An 18,194-nucleotide genomic window follows, 5' to 3' on the forward strand; every position below is an offset into this window, starting at 1 on the left:
GGTAGTGAAATCTGTTTAGTTAGTTATATAGGTTAATTATATGTACAAGTTTTATATTGTATATAGTAGTGTATGTAGTTTATTAATATGTTAGGGTTATGGTGTGTTTACACGAAACGATAATTGGCCCGATCGTACGATTACCGATTCATAACGACCCGCGCTTAGACGGTACGATATATCGTACGGAAAAATCGTTTTGCGATCACGCGCCCGCAGCCCGTCCCCCCGCTCACAGCCTGGCCCCCCGCTCATCCGCAGCCCCCTGTGCCGGCTCGATCGCCACCCCCACCGCCGCTCTGATCGCCGCCCCCGCTGCTCTGATCGCCCCCCGCCACCGCTCCAGTTGCCCTGCCGCCGCCGCTCTGGTCGCCACCCCCCCCCCCCCCCCCGCCACCGCCGCTGCTCCGATCGCCCCCGCCGGCCCGCAAGCATACGTTACCTGCCGTTTGAAATTCCTGGCTCCCCTCTTCAGCCAATCAGTGGCTGGGGTGGCGATCAGAGCAGCTGCGGCGGGGCGAGGGTGGCGATCGAGCCGGCGCGGGGGGCGCGCGACGACTGTTTACACGGAACTATCGGCAAATTTTTTGCGGATGACGAACAACAATTTGATGACATGTTGAAAGATCAAAACGAACGATTTCTTGTTCGTCGTTTGATCGTTTGCTGCGTTTACACGTACGATTATCGTTCGAATTTGATCATTATCGCGCAAATTCGCACGATAATCGTTACGTGTAAACGCAGCATAAGTATTAGATAAAATAAATGTATGACACATTGTAGATATAACTTTATTGGTTGTTAGTGGAGTGTGGGGATGCAACGGTTTTACTCTTTTCTTACGGTTCGTGATGTTTTGTTATCATTTTTTTACATTTTACATTTGTCACTTTTGGCACTGTCACAGCAATAGCTGTTGTACAAAACATTACTCTTTCACGAATCTTGCAAAACAAATTTCTGACTGCTTCACTCATCTCCATTTGTGAGATATTTTTTTATGAACATTTGAGGGTTTGTTTTTTGCGGGACAAGTTGAATTTTTAAAAGTTGCCATTCGGCGTTTATATAACTGAATAAATTTGAATAACTTTTTTGTGACATAGTAATCAAAATGTAATTTTCTGCATCCTAAATATACACTATTCAGCCTGGAAAATACAAAATGAGCTCCCCCCACCCCCAACCACTGGAATGAGCAGAGATATGTGCACAGCTGGGAAATGCTTCCCCCTCCATCTCTCTATTTCCTGCTCGTTCTAGTGACTAGTGGGGGTTTGAGCCTTTAGTGAACAGTTGGGGTCTCAACTTCTGATTGGTGGGGGTCTCAGCCTCTAGTATCAGTGGGGGTCTCAGCCTCTAGTATCAGTGGGGGTCTCAACGTATAGTGATCAGTGGGGGTCTCAGCCTCCAGTGAACAGTGGGGGTCTCAACTTCTGATTGGTGGGGGTCTCAGCCTCTAGTCATCAGTGGGGGTCTCATCCTCTAGTCATCAGTGGGGGGTCTCAGCCTCTAGTCATCAGTGGGGGTCTCAGCCTCTAGTGATCAGTGGGGGTCTCAGCCTCTAGTCATCAGTGGGGGTCTCAGCCTCTAGTTATCAGTGGGGGTCTCAGCCTCTAGTCATCAGTGGGGGTCTCAGCCTCTAGTTATCAGTGGGGGGTCTTAGCCTCTAGTCATCAGTGGGGGTCTCAGCCTCTAGTTATCAGTGGGGGTCTCAGCCTCTAGTCATCAGTGGGGGTCTCAGCCTCTAGTCATCAGTGGGGGGCCTTTGACATGAGTCTATGAAGTATCTAAAGTGTTACTGTTATTTAAAGGGAACTTGTCACCATGAAAGTACTGTCTCATTAATTATCATCAGGTTATAGAGCCTGAAGGGCTGAACAGGTGGTTATATATTTTTGGGAAAGGTTCACATACAGTAAGATATAAGCTGAATACGTCCATAATCCATAAATCAATATAAAACCCACTTCTCATTTGACCTCTGTGCTGGATGCAATAACCTGAGCTCAGTGGGTGTGCGTGCACAGTCTGTGTGAACTCTCCCTGCTAGTGCCTCACATAAGAAGGGAGTGTCTATGAGAGCAGCTCATTCATATCCCTCTTACACAGCAGAAAGATGTCGGAATCCGAGGACCACAACAAAACCAACCGGGAGAAATTCCGAGAAGAAATGAAGAGGACGGTGGAGAAGGCCAAGAGCATGACCCCGGAGGAGCTGCAGTTTACTTATAAGGGGATTCTGTACCCCTCCGTCATGTGCAGCGAGGCCACTTTCCAGGCGATGGGGGGGTTTGAAGCCAGAGAAGATGATGTATTCATTGTAACCTATCCCAAGTGCGGTGAGTGCCGGGAGGGAGTACAGGAATCTCAATGAAGTAGCAGCACACATACCAGTCTGCTATCCGTAACACGGCCTCAGGGCTTCTGCAGCCTCCTTACTGCTACAACAGATCTGTGGCTTTATTCACACAGTGGAGGGGACACATAAAACTGCCTGGTTATGACAGCTCAGACTTTATATCTTAAAGGGGTTATCCAGCAAAACTGTTTTTCTTTCAAATCAACTGGTTTCAGAAAGTAAATGATGATCATTATTTGCGGCTATCAATATTATGAGGCATCTGCCTTTCCACAATGTTATGCCATAGTGGGAATATAGCCTTAAAGGGGTAAAGTTGGTTTTCAAATCAGCTGGTGTCAGACAAATTTGTAAACTTCTATTTAAAAATCTCCAGTCTTCCAGTACTTATCAGCTGCTGTATGTCCTGCAGGAAGTGGTGTATTCTTTCCAGTCTGACATAGTGCTCTCTGCTGCCACCTCTGTCCATGTCAGGAACTGCCCAGAGCAGGAGCAAATGCCCATAGAAAACCTCTCCTGCTCTGGACAGTTCCTGACATGGACAGAGGTGGCAGCAGAGAGCACTGTGTCAGACTGGAAAGAAAACCCCTTTTCCTGTAAGACATGGGTCTCCAAACTGTAGCCCTCCAGCTGTTGCAAAACTACATTTCCCATCATGCCTGGATAGCCAAATCCAAAGCTGTCCAGGCATGATGGGAGTTGTGGTTTCGCAACAGCTGGAGGGCCACAGTTTGGAGACCCATGCTGTAGGACATTCAGCAGCTGATAAGTACTGGAGTTTTTTAAATAGAAAAAAAACACAGAAAGGCTAGGATCACACAAAGTCTTTTTTGGCCATTCGATGGCCGTCTTTTTGGATGTCCGTCATTGTGAGGTCAAATAGTCGGATTTTTAGATGCATGATGATAGTAAACATGTGGGTCATAACTAGAGATGAGCGAACCTGCCGGATTTCATCCAGTTTTCCAGGCGTTTCTTACGCTGTATCCACCCGCTGCACGGAGCCGGCAGACAGCGGGAATCAGACGCCAAGATTTCTGATTCATACGAACCAGAAATCCGGCAAGTTCGCTCATCTCTAGTCATAACATGTGCCAAAAATAATGTGTAAAAACCACAGATGACTGAAGTTTTAAAAAAATCAGTTTGCCAGTTTCATAAATTTTTGGAGTAAAATTTGCAAACTTGCAAAACAAAATTTAAGGAACTGCAACAAATCAGCAAAATTGTTTTGGTGCAGTTCTACTGTTCACACTACAATACTTACCCTTCTATGCTCCCCCCGGTGTCCTCCATTGTGTGTACGGTGTCTTCAGCCGCCTCCAGCCCACTCAGCCAAATATGGACTGAGATGAGACAGAGCCACGGCCTGTGATTGGCTGAGCTGGCTGTCACTCTTCGGGGGAGCACAAACTGGTGAGTATATAATTTTTTAATCACAAATTTTGACAAAGCTTCCAAAAAGTCAACAAAGAAAATTTTTGCAAACTTGCTGAATTCACTTCACCAATTTCTAGTAATAACAAAAAAACTTGTCCAGTGACCAATGGTGAATTTTTCCCATAATATCCACTTCTGACTTGTGTAACACTTGGCTTGTGTAACCATAGACTGTAACTAGATGCTCATAAAATATTTTATTTCTTAAGTAAAGGTTCCAATTTACAAAACATAAATCCGTGTATAATTCCGCAAAAATCTGAAAAAATTCTGAAAACTATAACTTTTCCATCAGGCAGAGTAATCTGATTTACGTCTTCTCCTACATTATGGGAGCTCAGCGAAAATCACATGTGGCAGATTTGTTGTAAACAATGTAAAGTAGTTACATTCATCTGAGGGAGCAGGAACAGGTCATTCTGCGAGTCCCATCAGATCAATAGGAGAATAGGAGAATTGTAGAAATGTGAAATGAAAACAGCTTTTACACAATGTTTGCACTGACGGCCACTTTTCCATAGACTTTAATAGAACACATTAGTAGATTTAGAGAACAATGGCTTTTTATACCTATTATTAGGTCTTTATTTATTTTTATTTTACAGTCTGTTTACCCAGTTTTCAAAAACAAACAAATAATAATAATACAGCTGAAAGATGGCCATCTTGTTAAACAGACGGATGCTAATAATGATCATGCTCTAACAAGATGGCCGCCTTCACCGATATGGAGTGGAGACATAGCCATATAATAAAATACTATATTCCCAAGTTTTTTACATTTTTATGTGGATTACAGTATATGTAACCCTGGTTAACCTGGTTGAGTTAAGCATTACCTTCTGAGGAATGCCGTTTGATATGGAAATCTTGATTGTAGTAGTTATAAAACATTGTACCGTGTAGTTTCAAAGAGTTGCTGGCTTTATCAAAGTAAACAATGAAGGTTGGACCGTGACTTTTCTCCACTATTTACATCCCTGTGTGTCGGAAAAAGCTGCATAAATACAGTTTCCAAAGGTAAATACATTGCGCCCAGACCTTTGTTCCTTGTAACTTTCACAAATTTTAATAAAAATGTTAACACAAAATATATATAAAGGCTATGGACACATTTGAAAAACTTTTTTTTTTTTCAGTTTTCATTTTTGCCTGTTGTTTGTTATGGTGCAATAAAAATATTTAAAATACATAAAAATACTTAGTAGAAATGAGCGAGCCGGACGAGGTTCAGGTTCGGCAAAGAGAGGGAGTGATGTACACACCAGTTCAGAGAGTGAATGGGAGGAGAGAATTCTTAGAGGACAGCTCACTCAGTCTGGGGAACAAGAGGTGGTTTGTATTGGAGAATCGTATAGCCTGTGTATAACTATAGAGAGAAAATAAAGCTCACACATTTAGCTGCAGAGGCTGTAAGAGCAAAACTAAGTATTAAAGATGAGCGAGCTGGACGAGGTTCGGGCAGTTGAATCCCGCTGTCTTTACGCTCTGTGGAGAAGATGTATAAAGCTCAATTACCACCTAGAAAACATGGATTCAGCCTATGACCTAGGCTGAATCCATGTTTATGACCTATGCTTATGACCTAGGCTGAATCCATGTTTATGACCTATGCCTATGACCTAGGCTGAATCCATGTTTATGACCTTGGCCTGTGACCTAGGCTAAATCCAGGCTGAACTTCTATGTTTTGTTTCTACCACACCCTGCTGCACTAGAAAATAAATGGTTAAAGGAGTACTTTGGGTTGGAGTGCTGGTGCCGGTATCCCATGGCTCTGGTGTCCCTGGTCCTGGCTACTTCTGGGTCTGAGTGGGGACTTGGGACATGACTTGTTGATGTAGCGGGGTCCCGCCTTGGCCCCTGACTGGCTGAGCGGGCCTAACACGTCACATCCCAGGTCCCCACTAAGACCTAGAAATGGCCAGGGCTGGGGGACCAGAGCTGCGGGATCCCGGCACCAGCACTGGAGCGGGGGAGGTGAGAGCATAGTACTTCTTTCCTCCTCCCCAGCACTCCGCCTGCTCTCCGGATATCTCCTATTGGAGCACACAATACCCTGACTGAAGGAAACATTGTATACATTGTGTATTCTATCCATTTTTATATTTAAAACAATGACGCATATCTGCGTTTCAGGAACAAACTGGACAATACAGATACTTCATGAAATGCTTTTTCAGCTTCACGACAAAGAACCTACGCTGGACCAGGCCATGTTTGAGTTTGGAAAACCAGAAAAATACAAGGTTTGTTACATTCTATGAGATTATTTTGTCATTGAATGTTAGACCCTGGGTGTGACCTGCGGGATTAGGACTAATGTGCACTGTCCCTGTGTGTGACATTGAGTGCTAAGGAGTGACATGGACCTCTTTGCTGCCACCAACATTTGCGTCGGGAACTGCAGGGCGGAGGGCTGTCCCTCTCAGATGAAGCTCTGCCCCATCCTGTGCACTATATATTCTTACATAGAACTATATACAGTACAGTACAGGGGGAGGCTGTATGTCAGTTGCACTGTGTATGTGGTAGCCTTTGCAAAATGAGCAGTGATTGCTATCAGTTAAGCAACCCTGCAGTTCCCAGTACAAACATTGGTGGCAGCAGAGAGACCCGTGTTGCCCCCTAATGTTGTCACTCACCTTAGAATGCTATTTAAATAGGAAATTATATATTTTTTTCAATAAAGATATATTAGGTACAGTAAATACATTATGTAAAGTGGTATACAATTGTTAAAGCCATGCGTGAGTTGCATATTTGGTGCTATGTAAACTGAAAAAAAAACCATGGAAAAATATTTCTACACAAAAATGTTCTGTAAAAAATTCACAGTGCACAAACACACGTGATCCTTCTCTTACTGTAACCTTGTATATACCCCCATTCACATACTCACCTGACTCGGCACAGACTTTCTTTCTCCCAGGTCTGAAGCTCACGAGTGGCGTCCCTCTTGTGCCGAGGAGCTTGGACAGAGAGCGGCCTCTTGTGGCTGGAGGTGCAATGCTGCCTCCGACAACAAGAAAGGCTCTCAGGGCGGAAGTTAATGGTGCCTTGCTCTGTCAGTCACAGTTCTGCAGCATTTAACTGTGAGCGTTTATCATGAACCCTCTCAGTTAAAGGGCCAGAGGCCTGTAGGCCCCCTTAGAGCACAGACCCCGTAGCAGCTGTGTGGTCTGCCTGTATGGTAGCTCTTCCACACTACATATGCATCCTTAGGCTAGGTTCACATACAGTAAAAGAAAATCTAAATTATATTGAGTAAAATTTACAACTGTTACAGCTGTGTGCACTGCCAGTAATTTCCTCCTAATTACAATAGAGTGCATCTTTATATTATAAATACAGCTGTATTTTGACCTGAGAATTCTGACCATATTTTTCATTGATTTTACAGTGTGTGAACATAGCCTTAGCCGTCTACTAATGTCTCCTGATTTTTTTTCCAGTACTTGAATCAGCAACCTTCCCCAAGGGTGATGTCCTCACATCTGACTTATGAGAATACCCCGAAAACTTTCTTTGAAAAGACAAAGGTATAGTAGCTGATTCTATATAGTTAGTATCTTTATGGAACATCCGATACTTTGTATGGCGGGTCAAATATTAATGACCTGGGTCTTTGTGGTAGCAATTCTAGGCTGCTATGGGTAGGTTATAAATGTTGCAGCTACTACATACTAGCATGTGGTTGTCCATGGCCGTGTGATGGTGTCGGGACTACATGGGACCATTGGCCGCCATATGCACTGGAATTTTCATCCACTTGCAGTAACATCAACGTTAAAAATTCCCCTTACACATTTGTTATTGTACTTCGTAGGTAGGCTTCTTGACCACAAATCTAGACTGGGAACACTGGGGAGAGGGAAACACAGAGCCACAGATTGGTGTATTATGGAGTCTCTCTCGGAGGGGTTCCGGAAAGCTCTGTTTATTTATAAGAAAACTTTCACCGCCCTTACAGAGTATCGTCCAATCACATTTCATTAGTATAATTAAGTTATTTTAAGAAAAACATTACATACTGCAAATTATATAAAAATACATGAAAATTGGTTTTGCATTGTTTTCATGGTTTAACCCCTAAATGTATAACAACTGGGTGTGCTGTATGTGCCTATAGACTCTACAGTATTATGTGTTTATTTATTTTACAAGTGAAGTCCAAATTGCACATACGCGTATATTTTCCTTATCCTCCTTCTAGTTCCTATCTCGATAGTCCGGACGCTTTATGTCGGGGAGTAACCGAGTATTTCCTCTTGAAGAACTATCAATCACAATCCCCTTCTCCATGGACACAAATAACTTAAAATATGTTTCTTCTAAAATGACCTTTTAGGAAAACTCCACAATAGTGAATATAAGTTATCCTAGCCAACACTGTGCACACCTGAGGTGAAATAAGTTTTTATTGAAAATTTTATTGAAAATTTTTCAAGTTTTACAGAAGATTTATTTAACATGTGATATAAACTGGTGACACACTGGTGTTCTCACACTTCTGCTTCCACACGTTTCAGGTTTAGATGATAAGTTAATATATGAGATATTACAGATAGAATAAGGATATTCGCACACATACTTTTTGAACTGTATTTTTTTTAGCCGTTTTACATCTTTTTTTACACCATTTTTTCCTCAATTGGACTGAAGTCAGACGCTTTTAATGGGAAAACGTCCCTAAGTTACTACACTCTAATATTACATCTATAATAGTTGTGGATGTAAAGATAAAAGGAGTAGTCCGGCGAAAATTTGTATTAAAGTATTGTATTGCCCCCCCCCAAAAGTTTTACAAACCCCTAATATACACTTATCATGGGAAATGCTTATAAAGTGCTTTTTTCCCTGCACTTACTACAGCATCAAGGCTTCACTTCCTGGATAACATGGTGATGTCACTTCCTGGATAACATGGTGATGTCACTTCCTGGATAACATGGTGATGTCACTTCCTGGATAACATGGTGATGTCACTTCCTGGATAACATGGTGATGTCACTTCTTGGATAACATGGTGATGTCACTTCTTGGATAACATGGTGATGTCACTTCCTGGATAACATGGTGATGTCACTTCCTGGATAACATGGTGATGTCACCTCCTGGATAACATGGTGATGTCACTTCCTGGATAACATGGTGATGTCACTTCCTGGATAACATGGTGATGTCACTTCCTGGATAACATGGTGATGTCACTTCCTGGATAACATGGTGATGTCACTTCTTGGATAACATGGTGATGTCACTTCTTGGATAACATGGTGATGTCACTTCCTGGATAACATGGTGATGTCACCTCCTGGATAACATGGTGATGTCACTTCCTGGATAACATGGTGATGTCACTTCCTGGATAACATGGTGATGTCATAACCCGACTCCCAGAGCTGTGCGGGCTGTGGCTGCTGGACAGGATGATGGCAGAGGGATGCTTAGTGTCCCTCCAGTGCCCTGTGTCCGTCAGTGTCCCCCTGCCATCATCCTCTCCATCAGGCACAGCTCTGGGAGTCTGGTCATGATATCACCATGTTATCCAGGAAGTGACATCACCATGTTATCCAGGAAGTGACATCACCATGTTATCCAGGAAGTGACATCACCATGTTATCCAGGAAGTGAAGCCTTGATGCAGTAGTAAGTGCAGGGAAAAAGCACTTTATAAGCCTTTCCTGTAATATGTGTATATTGGTAATATGTATAACTTTTGGGGGGCAATACAATACTTTAATAAAAATTTTCGCCTTTAATGATATTATTTAAGTAGACATTGATAATAACATGACATAATACTGTGTGTTCTCATTGCAGATCTTGATAATTCTTCGGAATCCAAAAGATACCGCTGTCTCTTATTTCCATTTTTCACAAAACAACCCAGTGCTCCCCACATACAGCTCCTGGGATGCATTTTTCAAGGCTTTTATTACAGGAGATGGTAATAATAAATGTACTATGTAACTACACAGATAGACTCTTGGGAGGGAATTTATTAAAGGCTAGCATGTCACATACCAGTCCTAAAGGGGCACCCCAGCGGAAAAAATTTTCTTCCAAATCAACTGGTGTCAGAAAGTTATGTAGGTTTGGAATTTACTTCTACTAAAAAATCTCAAGTCTTCCCATACTTATCAGCTGCTGTATGTCCTGCAGGAAATGTTTTATTTTCATTCTGACACAGTGCTCTCTGCTGACATCTCTGGCCAAGACAGGAACCGCCCAGAGCAGGAGTGGTTTTCTATAGGGATTCCTATAGAAAGCCTTTCCTTTTCTAAAAAGATACGGCTAGGTTCGCACAATGACGGCCGTCTTTCATAATAACGCTCTTCATTCCGCAGATAACCTCCATCATTTTTTAAATAGCAGACAGGATTTGCACAATCACGGACATTGCCTTATGAAAGACGGACGCCATTTTTACATAGAATGAACCTAGCCTACTACTGGTGGGAGCTGGAGTAGATCCCTACTATAATTCACAATGTATATTTTGTAAAAAGTGACATGAACAGGAAAAAGGGGGAAATAGTCTCAGGTTCTGTACAAAAAAGGGGCTTGTACATTGATTTAATACTACGAGAAAACTGGATTGAATGGGTATATTTAGATGGCTGAACACATAAAACTGCCAAAAAGGACATGCCACTTAATTTCACAGCCATAAAAACTGCTGCTGTAATATTAACTTGTGTGTGCAATTTTACTATTGTGGTCAATGGAACTAATAATGAATAAGAGTAATGTATGATATCATGCACATAAATGTACTATTGTTTGCTGATTGGCCCAGATGCTGACTGCATTCTGCATTTTCTTGTTTCGTTTACTATTTTGCTGGTTAGTAAATCCCTGTTGAGACGCAGGCCACCACCACACAATATCCTCTTTTGGCCATCTGACGGCCATTTTTTTTAATGGCCATCATTATAAGCTGTAATAATGGCCACTATTTGGGCTAACAATCACAGCCGTCCAAAAAAACGTCAGTCAAACAGCCAAAAATTACTTCACACATCGTAAGAGACCTGCCGGGTCACAGAACGGCCGGTCTCTGAAAAGATCATCCCAACCGAAACTGCAGTACCGGCCGGATGATCTTTGCAGCCACAGAGTTCTGATGCGGGCGCATCCGTGCGCACCCGCATCAGAATTCTCCATTGCACGCTATGGAGCGCATGGCCAGAGCCGCTTGCTCCATAGTGTGCACTGACAGGGTTTTCTGCGGCCGCTATTCACTAATCCTGACATGTCAGTTTTCTACAGCGCCGCTAGGCATCCCGGCCGGAGTGTATACTATGTGTATACGCTCCGGCCGGAATCCCATACAAGACTAGGCAACTTATCTTTTCATAAAAAGTACTGCCGTTGTTGCCGATTGCAACAACAGCCGTACTTTTATAGAAAGATACATTGTGTGAACATAGCCTAATTTTGCAATGTCAGGTCCACTCCTTATTTTGGTTGAAAAAAGACTGACGGAAATTGTATGTGTGAGCATATACCATATACTGCTATACATAAGGCTAGCCTAGGATACACTGTGTGGCCATATACCATATACTGCTATACATAAGGCTAGCCTAGGATACACTGTGTGGCCATATACCATATACTGCTATACATAAGGCTAGCCTAGGATACACTGTGTGGCCATATACCATATACTGCTATACATAAGGCTAGGATACACCGTGTGAGCATATACCATATACTGCTATACATAAGGCTAGCCTAGGATACACTATGTGAGCATATACTGCTATACATAAGGCTAGGATACACTGTGTGGCCATATACCATATACTGCTATACATAAGGCTAGGATACACTGTGTGAGCATATACCATATACTGCTATACATAAGGCTAGGCTAGGATACACTGTGTGAGCATAGCCTTGTGTGTGATGTTATGTGCATTCTGCTCACGCTGCAGGATTGTGTACTTTAGTAAATGACGATCTGTTTGTTCTCTTAGTAATCTACGGTTCGTACTTTGATCACGCTCTTGGCTGGGAAAAATTCTGTGACGATAAAAATGTCCTTTTCTTAACATTCGAGGAGATGAAACTGGTGAGTAGAGTGTTTGATACGCGGCAATGTTCACACACAGTAAAATAAATGCAAAATACATTGAGTGAAATCAAAACAATGTAAATAGCTAAAAATTTTATTTTAGAAATTATTTTTTTTTTTTTTCAAAAGCCGTTGGTATATGTGGTATTTAATGAACTTGTACTTTATTTTGACTGTCGAAATCAATTATGGCCGTTATTCTATACAGAGTGTGGTGGTAACCCTAGCTGTTGTTTCCAAGGGCAGGTTGTGCATTACCGCTGTGGCACTTGTCACGGGGCTCAGAGTAGTATATGCCCTCCCTGGGTCCCAGGCACACGTCTGTTAGGTAGGTAGTCCCTGGTGTATACTTGATAGAAGAAATACCTGTATCCAGCTTTTGCTGGTTGAAGTCTCTTTCTTATCTGCTGGCTCATTGAAGTTGCAGGGTTCTTAGAAGAGAATAGCCCCTCAGCGTGGATAAGTTCTAATCTCTGTTGACAGTAGCCGCACTGCAGGTCCTGTAGCCCGACAATTTCCCATTGATTTCAATAGCGCATTATAACGCTGAAAATACGGCCGTATTTGCACCTCAAAATTACAGCTGTATTTTGGTATGATTTTACAGTGCGTCATCATAGCCTAATACTAAGCCAGTATCAGAAATAAGAGTTTATGTTCATCAGTTCTACCTTGAAGAGACTATTCTGGGTTGTCTTTACCCCTAATATTAAAAACAGCCTACAATAATTGCTGAGAAACAAGATGTTGTAGATGTCACTCAAATTAGAGGGGAACAATCAGCAGGTTGGATGAATCTAGTCTGCTGATATGTCCCTATTGCACAAGAGACACCGAGGAGGAAGCTATATCTCTTATGGTATGTCTCTTATAGTATGTCTCTTATAGTATGTCTCTTATAGTATGTCTCTTATAGTATGTCTCTTATAGTATGTCTCTTATGGTATGTCTCTTATGGTATGTCTCTTATGGTATGTCTCTTATAGTATGTCTCTTATGGTATGTCTCTTATAGTATGTCTCTTATGGTATGTCTCTTATGGTATGTCTCTTATAGTATGTCTCTTATGGTATGTCTCTTATAGTATGTCTATTACCTTCATCCACCCCTGCTGGCCCGCTCCATTCATTATCAATAAAAAGGGGTGGTCTGACTGTGGGTGGGTCAGCGCTATGGGGGCGGGCAGTGCTCCTAACGGTCTCACTGGACTGAGGATTACACGGCTAATTGCAATAGGGACATATCAGCAGGTTAGATTTGTTCCCCTGTAAAGCTTGTTCACATTGTAAATTAAGGTGCCTGTGGCTCTTGTTGTACCATGCAAACCTGCAAATTCATAAGAAAACACAGTTTGCTTCTATGCAATCAAGCCGTAACTACTCCCATTCCCATCAATGGTAGCTGAGCTGAAGTAACCCTGCAAGGCCACAACACAATGTATGGAGACAAGGGTCTGTCCGCACCCCACCGGTCACATACTGATGGCCTATCCTGAGGACGGCCCAGAATTCACTATAACCCAGAAAACCCAACCAACACAAAATGTAATGGCCGTTTCTCTAGCTAAAGAGACTCTGTACCCACAATCTGACCCCCCCCCCAAAAAAAAAAAAAAACACTTGTACCTTCAGATAGCTACCTTTAATCCAAGATCTGTCCTGGGGTCCGTTCGGCAGGTGATGCAGTTATTGTCCTAAAAAACTACTTTTAAACTGGCAGCCCCGTGCCCAACGAGAGTGGCCTAGATTGTCTATGCATTAGGCTGGCACACCCTCTCTGTCCCTCCTCCCCGCCCTCCTCATCATTAGGAATGCTCCAGGCAGATTGCCTACTATTTGTCAGCTGTGTCAGCACGGCACATGGGCTGGATCATTAAGACACCTGTGAAAATGTTCAGCATGGAGAAAATGTTCCAGTGGCATTCCTAATGATGAAGAGGGTGGGGAGGAGGGACGGAGGGGTGGTGCAAAGTTAGGGCACAGATATTCTAAGCCGCGGCCGTAGGGCACGGGGCTGGAAGTTTAAAAGTTGTTTTTTAGGACAATAACTGCATCACCTGCCGAACGGACCCCAGGACAGATCTTGGAGTAAAAGCAGATATCTGAAGTGGTTTGGGGGGGGAGGGGGGTCAGATTGTGGGTACAGAGTCACTTAAATTTTATTAACTTAACCAAATTGCCACAGTGGTCGGTCAGAAGCATCGTGAGATTTTTTGCTCTGCCATATAGGAATATTTTAGGGACTTATGGTGCGTTTACACAGACAGATTTATCTGACAGATCTTTGAAGCCGAAGCCAGGAACAGACTGTAAACAGAGATCAGACTGGGATCTATCCTCTTTACAAATCCATTCCTGGCTTTGGCTTCCAAAATTTGTCAGATAAATCTGTCTGTGTAAACGCACCCTTACTCGATTGAGTTGTTTCTTCTAAAGTCATTGTGCTGCTTATTCATTTTAAAGGATCTCCCTGCAAACATAAGAAAAATCTGTGACTTCTATGGGATAAATCTGACAGATGAGCAAATCCTGCAAGTTGAGGAAAAAACAACTTTTAAGTCCATGAAAGAAAAATCCGGAGCTACGCATGGAAATCTTGGCAATGTTTTTTTCCGAAAGGGTAAGTAGTTATATGGATTATAAGGAGTTGTATTATAAGTACAGTGGTACCTTGGTGTAAGAGTAACTTGGTTTAAGAGCATTTAGTTTTAGAGCTCACAGTTTTTCAAAATTGTGACTTGCTGTAAGAGCATTGCTTTGGTGTAAGAGCTCCCTGTACTGGGTGGGAGGGGAGTGGGGGAGGGGCATTTATTTTGCCTTTTTACCATTCCGTCACATTATCGTTGAGATGTTCCGTCATCATACATACAAAGATAGGGTACTATTACACAAAGTGATTATCGGCCATACTTGGCCAATTACCAGCCGTTCCGGCTGATAATCGTTTTTTGTGATAGGTCATGTTGGCACAAATGTTGGCTGATCGTTGATTTAAAGCATGACCTAAAATATAACGATAACGATAGCAATTATCTGCTGGCCGTCACTCTGTGTAATAGGAACAGTGGCAGCAGCAGACCGCCATTATCGCCATTATCTCCTGTGGACTTACTGGATGATTTAAAGATGGTCCCACAGCTCCCTGCCCCCCCTCACTCGCCCTTGTGTAAGCACTGACAACAAGCAGGGAACAAAGAGCAAGCGACCACTGATCTTACAGGTCGACGCTCGCTCGCTCCTTATAACGGGCCCATACTCTCCCCACTTATACACAAGTGCCCATTGACTTTAAAGGAAATGTATTACTTAGAAGAAAATATAGGTCCCGGCACTCACCCTGTGTGAATATAGACCAGATATTCTTCTTCAGTTGATCTTACCATCCATGAGTGCAACAATGTAGTGGTTGTATCCATGCCACCTTCTTCAACATTGTTTTCTCTTTCTACCAGTGTCACCTATCACTGTAAGGCTATGTTCACACAACGTACAACTACGGAACAATGCCTATTGATGAATGGGATCCCGGCCGGAGCGTACACACATTGTATACGCTCTGGCCGGGAGCCCATGCGGGGCCGCAAAAAACTGACATGTCAATGAATTCCGGCCGCAGAAAGACCTGTCAGTTCACACAGTAAAGTGAGCGGCTCCGGACGCTTGCTTCACTCTGGGCTATGGGAAGCTCTGATGTGGGCGCACGCTGATGCGCCCGCATCAGAGTTCTGCGGCCGGACAGATGGTCCGAATCTGGTTCGGGTCGGGTTTGTACGAACCCGAACCTTCGGAAATGGTTCCCAGCGGGAATCTGATGCCGAGCGTTGGGGTTCATACAAACCCGAACCTCGGCAGGTTCGGACCATCCCTAGTTATTACTGTAATATTACTGTATTACTTTACTGTCATTTAAATTTGAATGATATAGCGGTTTTCCGTAGAATAATCGTCCCGTGTAATTAGGGCCCTAAATTTCCTCATCTCTAGTTTTAGGCCTAAAGGTAAGAATGAAAACTGTAATATTTTAGGATTATTTTCCAATATAGATAGTAAGATGGTGCCATATGTATGCAGATTTTTTTTTTTTTTACCTTTGAAATAAAGGGAAAAATCTGTCAAAACTTTAACCAGAAGATTAGTATAAAAAGTGTTTGAGCTCAACACCGTCAGTATGTGCACAATGTTCTCAATTTATTGCACAAGACACAGGGAAAATTGCATATTTTTTTTTAAAAAATAAGCAATTGCTCTAACATTTGTGACTATTTTATGCTAAAGCCTACACAAACACACACAAAAAAAGTTATGATAATTGATAAATCGCCTCCAATGGTCTCGATCAACAAATTTGGAAAGGTGCCTCTAGGTTCAGGTAAGATGTATAGTACTGAACCTGGGACTAGAGAAGCTAAATAGAGTCCTAATATCTAGATATACCGGGCACTGCTCTTAATATCTGTGGCGCCAGCTACTTAGGTAAAGTTCCTGCTCCTATTGACTCAGGTGTGTACTCGGCTTGGAGATTACCTTATCAGCATAATGGTGGAATATCTGCCAAACTGTGCAAAGATATAATTACACCAAATACTTGTCACCCAGACCTCTACTGTTTTACTGCTTCTTACTGTAACTGGAGATAATTGTCATATATATATATATATATATATATATATATTTATGTTATATTTCATCATAAAAAATAGGATCAAATATATAAATAAATAATTCTATATAAACAAATTGTGCTCCTGGATGATTCCACCGTTGACGTGTGATGTATTTTTCTGTTCCGTTAGCCGCATCATTTGATGAACTGACTACTATTATTATTTTTTTTTTCCTAAGGAGAAATTGGGGACTGGAAGAGTCTTTTCACTGAAGAACAGAGCAAAGAGGTAGACGCCAAGTTCGAGGAGTTTCTTGCAGGAACCAAAATCGGAGAGAAGATAAACTACCTGAAATATTGTACATATTAACCAAAATCTTCATGTTTTATATCCCCATAATCTGTGAGTGTTTTAATAAAATTCATTAGTTTTACAGCTATATTGTTGTGTTTTTTTTTTGTTCATTGGATTACTGGCACTTGGAGGATATTTCAAAGGGAATCTGTCACTATGTGTATGGTGCCTTAAAGACGTAAAGACGTACAAGGGGGGGGGGGGGGGCTGCCCGGGTGATCGCTAGATCATCCAGGCGGCCCATAGAGAAGAGGGGCAATCTGCTGCCGTCGCTCCTGTTCCTCGGTGCGATGGTAGCATATCGCTGCTATCATTGTCATTTGTCTTTCAACATGTTGATAGACAAACGACAGCAACGATCAGCCGACATTGTTCTTGTCAGCTGATCATTGCCTTCTATTACACAGGACGATTATCAGCCGTAATGGCCGTTATCTGCCAAATACGGCGGAAAATCTTTCCGTGTAATAGGGCCTTTAAATGAGGACAGCATAAACTAGTGACAGAAATTCTGAACAGATCGGTGTATTACTTACAGCATTCGGTCCAGCCGTTCTCCTAATATGCAGGAGAATAGGATTCTTTCACACCCCTCCCCCCTCCCTCCAGCTGCTGATTGACAGTTGTTTTTATATACACAGTATATATCCTTAGTATAGATAAAAACTGCCAATCAGCGGTCGGTGGGCAGAGGGAGCTGGTGCTAATAAATATCCAGAACTACTGAGCACACACACATAATGGAAAGGACTACTTATTGTCCATGTTATACGGGAGATCTCTGGATCAGCTGCACAGAACAATGTAAGTGATAAAGTCACTAGTGTATGCTACCCTGAGATAGGACACCATAAACCTGCTGACAGAGTCATGAGACGGGTGGGGGCAGGGTCCCCTCCCTATGAACAGGCTGGAATTGCATAGTTTAACCCCACCCTTCCCTGAAGATAGAGCTAACTATAGTGGCAGGGTAATGCTGCCCATGTCTGCTCGGGGGGAGGTGTGCGGGGGGAAGTCTAGGGTAGGGACAGTACTGGGGGAGGTGTGTTGGGGAAAGTCTAGGGCAGGGACACTACTGGGGGAGGTGTACCGGGGGAAGTCTAGGGTAGGGACACTACTGGGGGAGGTGTACCGGGGGAAGTCTAGGGTAGGTACACTACTGGGGGAGGTGTACCGGGGGAAGTCTAGGGTAGGGACACTACTGGGGGAGGTGTACCGGGGGAAGTCTAGGGTAGGTACACTACTGGGGGAGGTGTACCGGGGGAAGTCTAGGGCAGGGACACTACTGGGGGAGGTGTACCGGGGGAAGTCTAGGGCAGGGACACTACTGGGGAAGGTGTACT

At 43.0% G+C, this 18,194-nt stretch overlaps 1 protein-coding gene across 1 annotated transcript; it reads left to right on the forward strand.

Annotated features, from left to right (window-relative positions):
- The first annotated feature begins 2,059 nt into the window (after positions 1-2,059).
- On the forward strand, positions 2,060-16,936 carry LOC138774567 (sulfotransferase 6B1-like). Its single transcript, XM_069955566.1, has 7 exons — positions 2,060-2,345; positions 5,945-6,054; positions 7,261-7,347; positions 9,632-9,758; positions 11,797-11,891; positions 14,357-14,513; positions 16,736-16,936. Exons 1-7 carry the CDS (start codon positions 2,123-2,125, stop codon positions 16,864-16,866), a joined length of 930 nt encoding a protein of 309 aa, XP_069811667.1. The 5' UTR covers positions 2,060-2,122; the 3' UTR covers positions 16,867-16,936.
- The last annotated feature ends 1,258 nt before the right edge of the window (positions 16,937-18,194 follow it).

Source organism: Dendropsophus ebraccatus, chromosome 15 (assembly GCF_027789765.1).
Source record: "Dendropsophus ebraccatus isolate aDenEbr1 chromosome 15, aDenEbr1.pat, whole genome shotgun sequence".
NCBI lineage: Eukaryota > Metazoa > Chordata > Amphibia > Anura > Hylidae > Dendropsophus > Dendropsophus ebraccatus.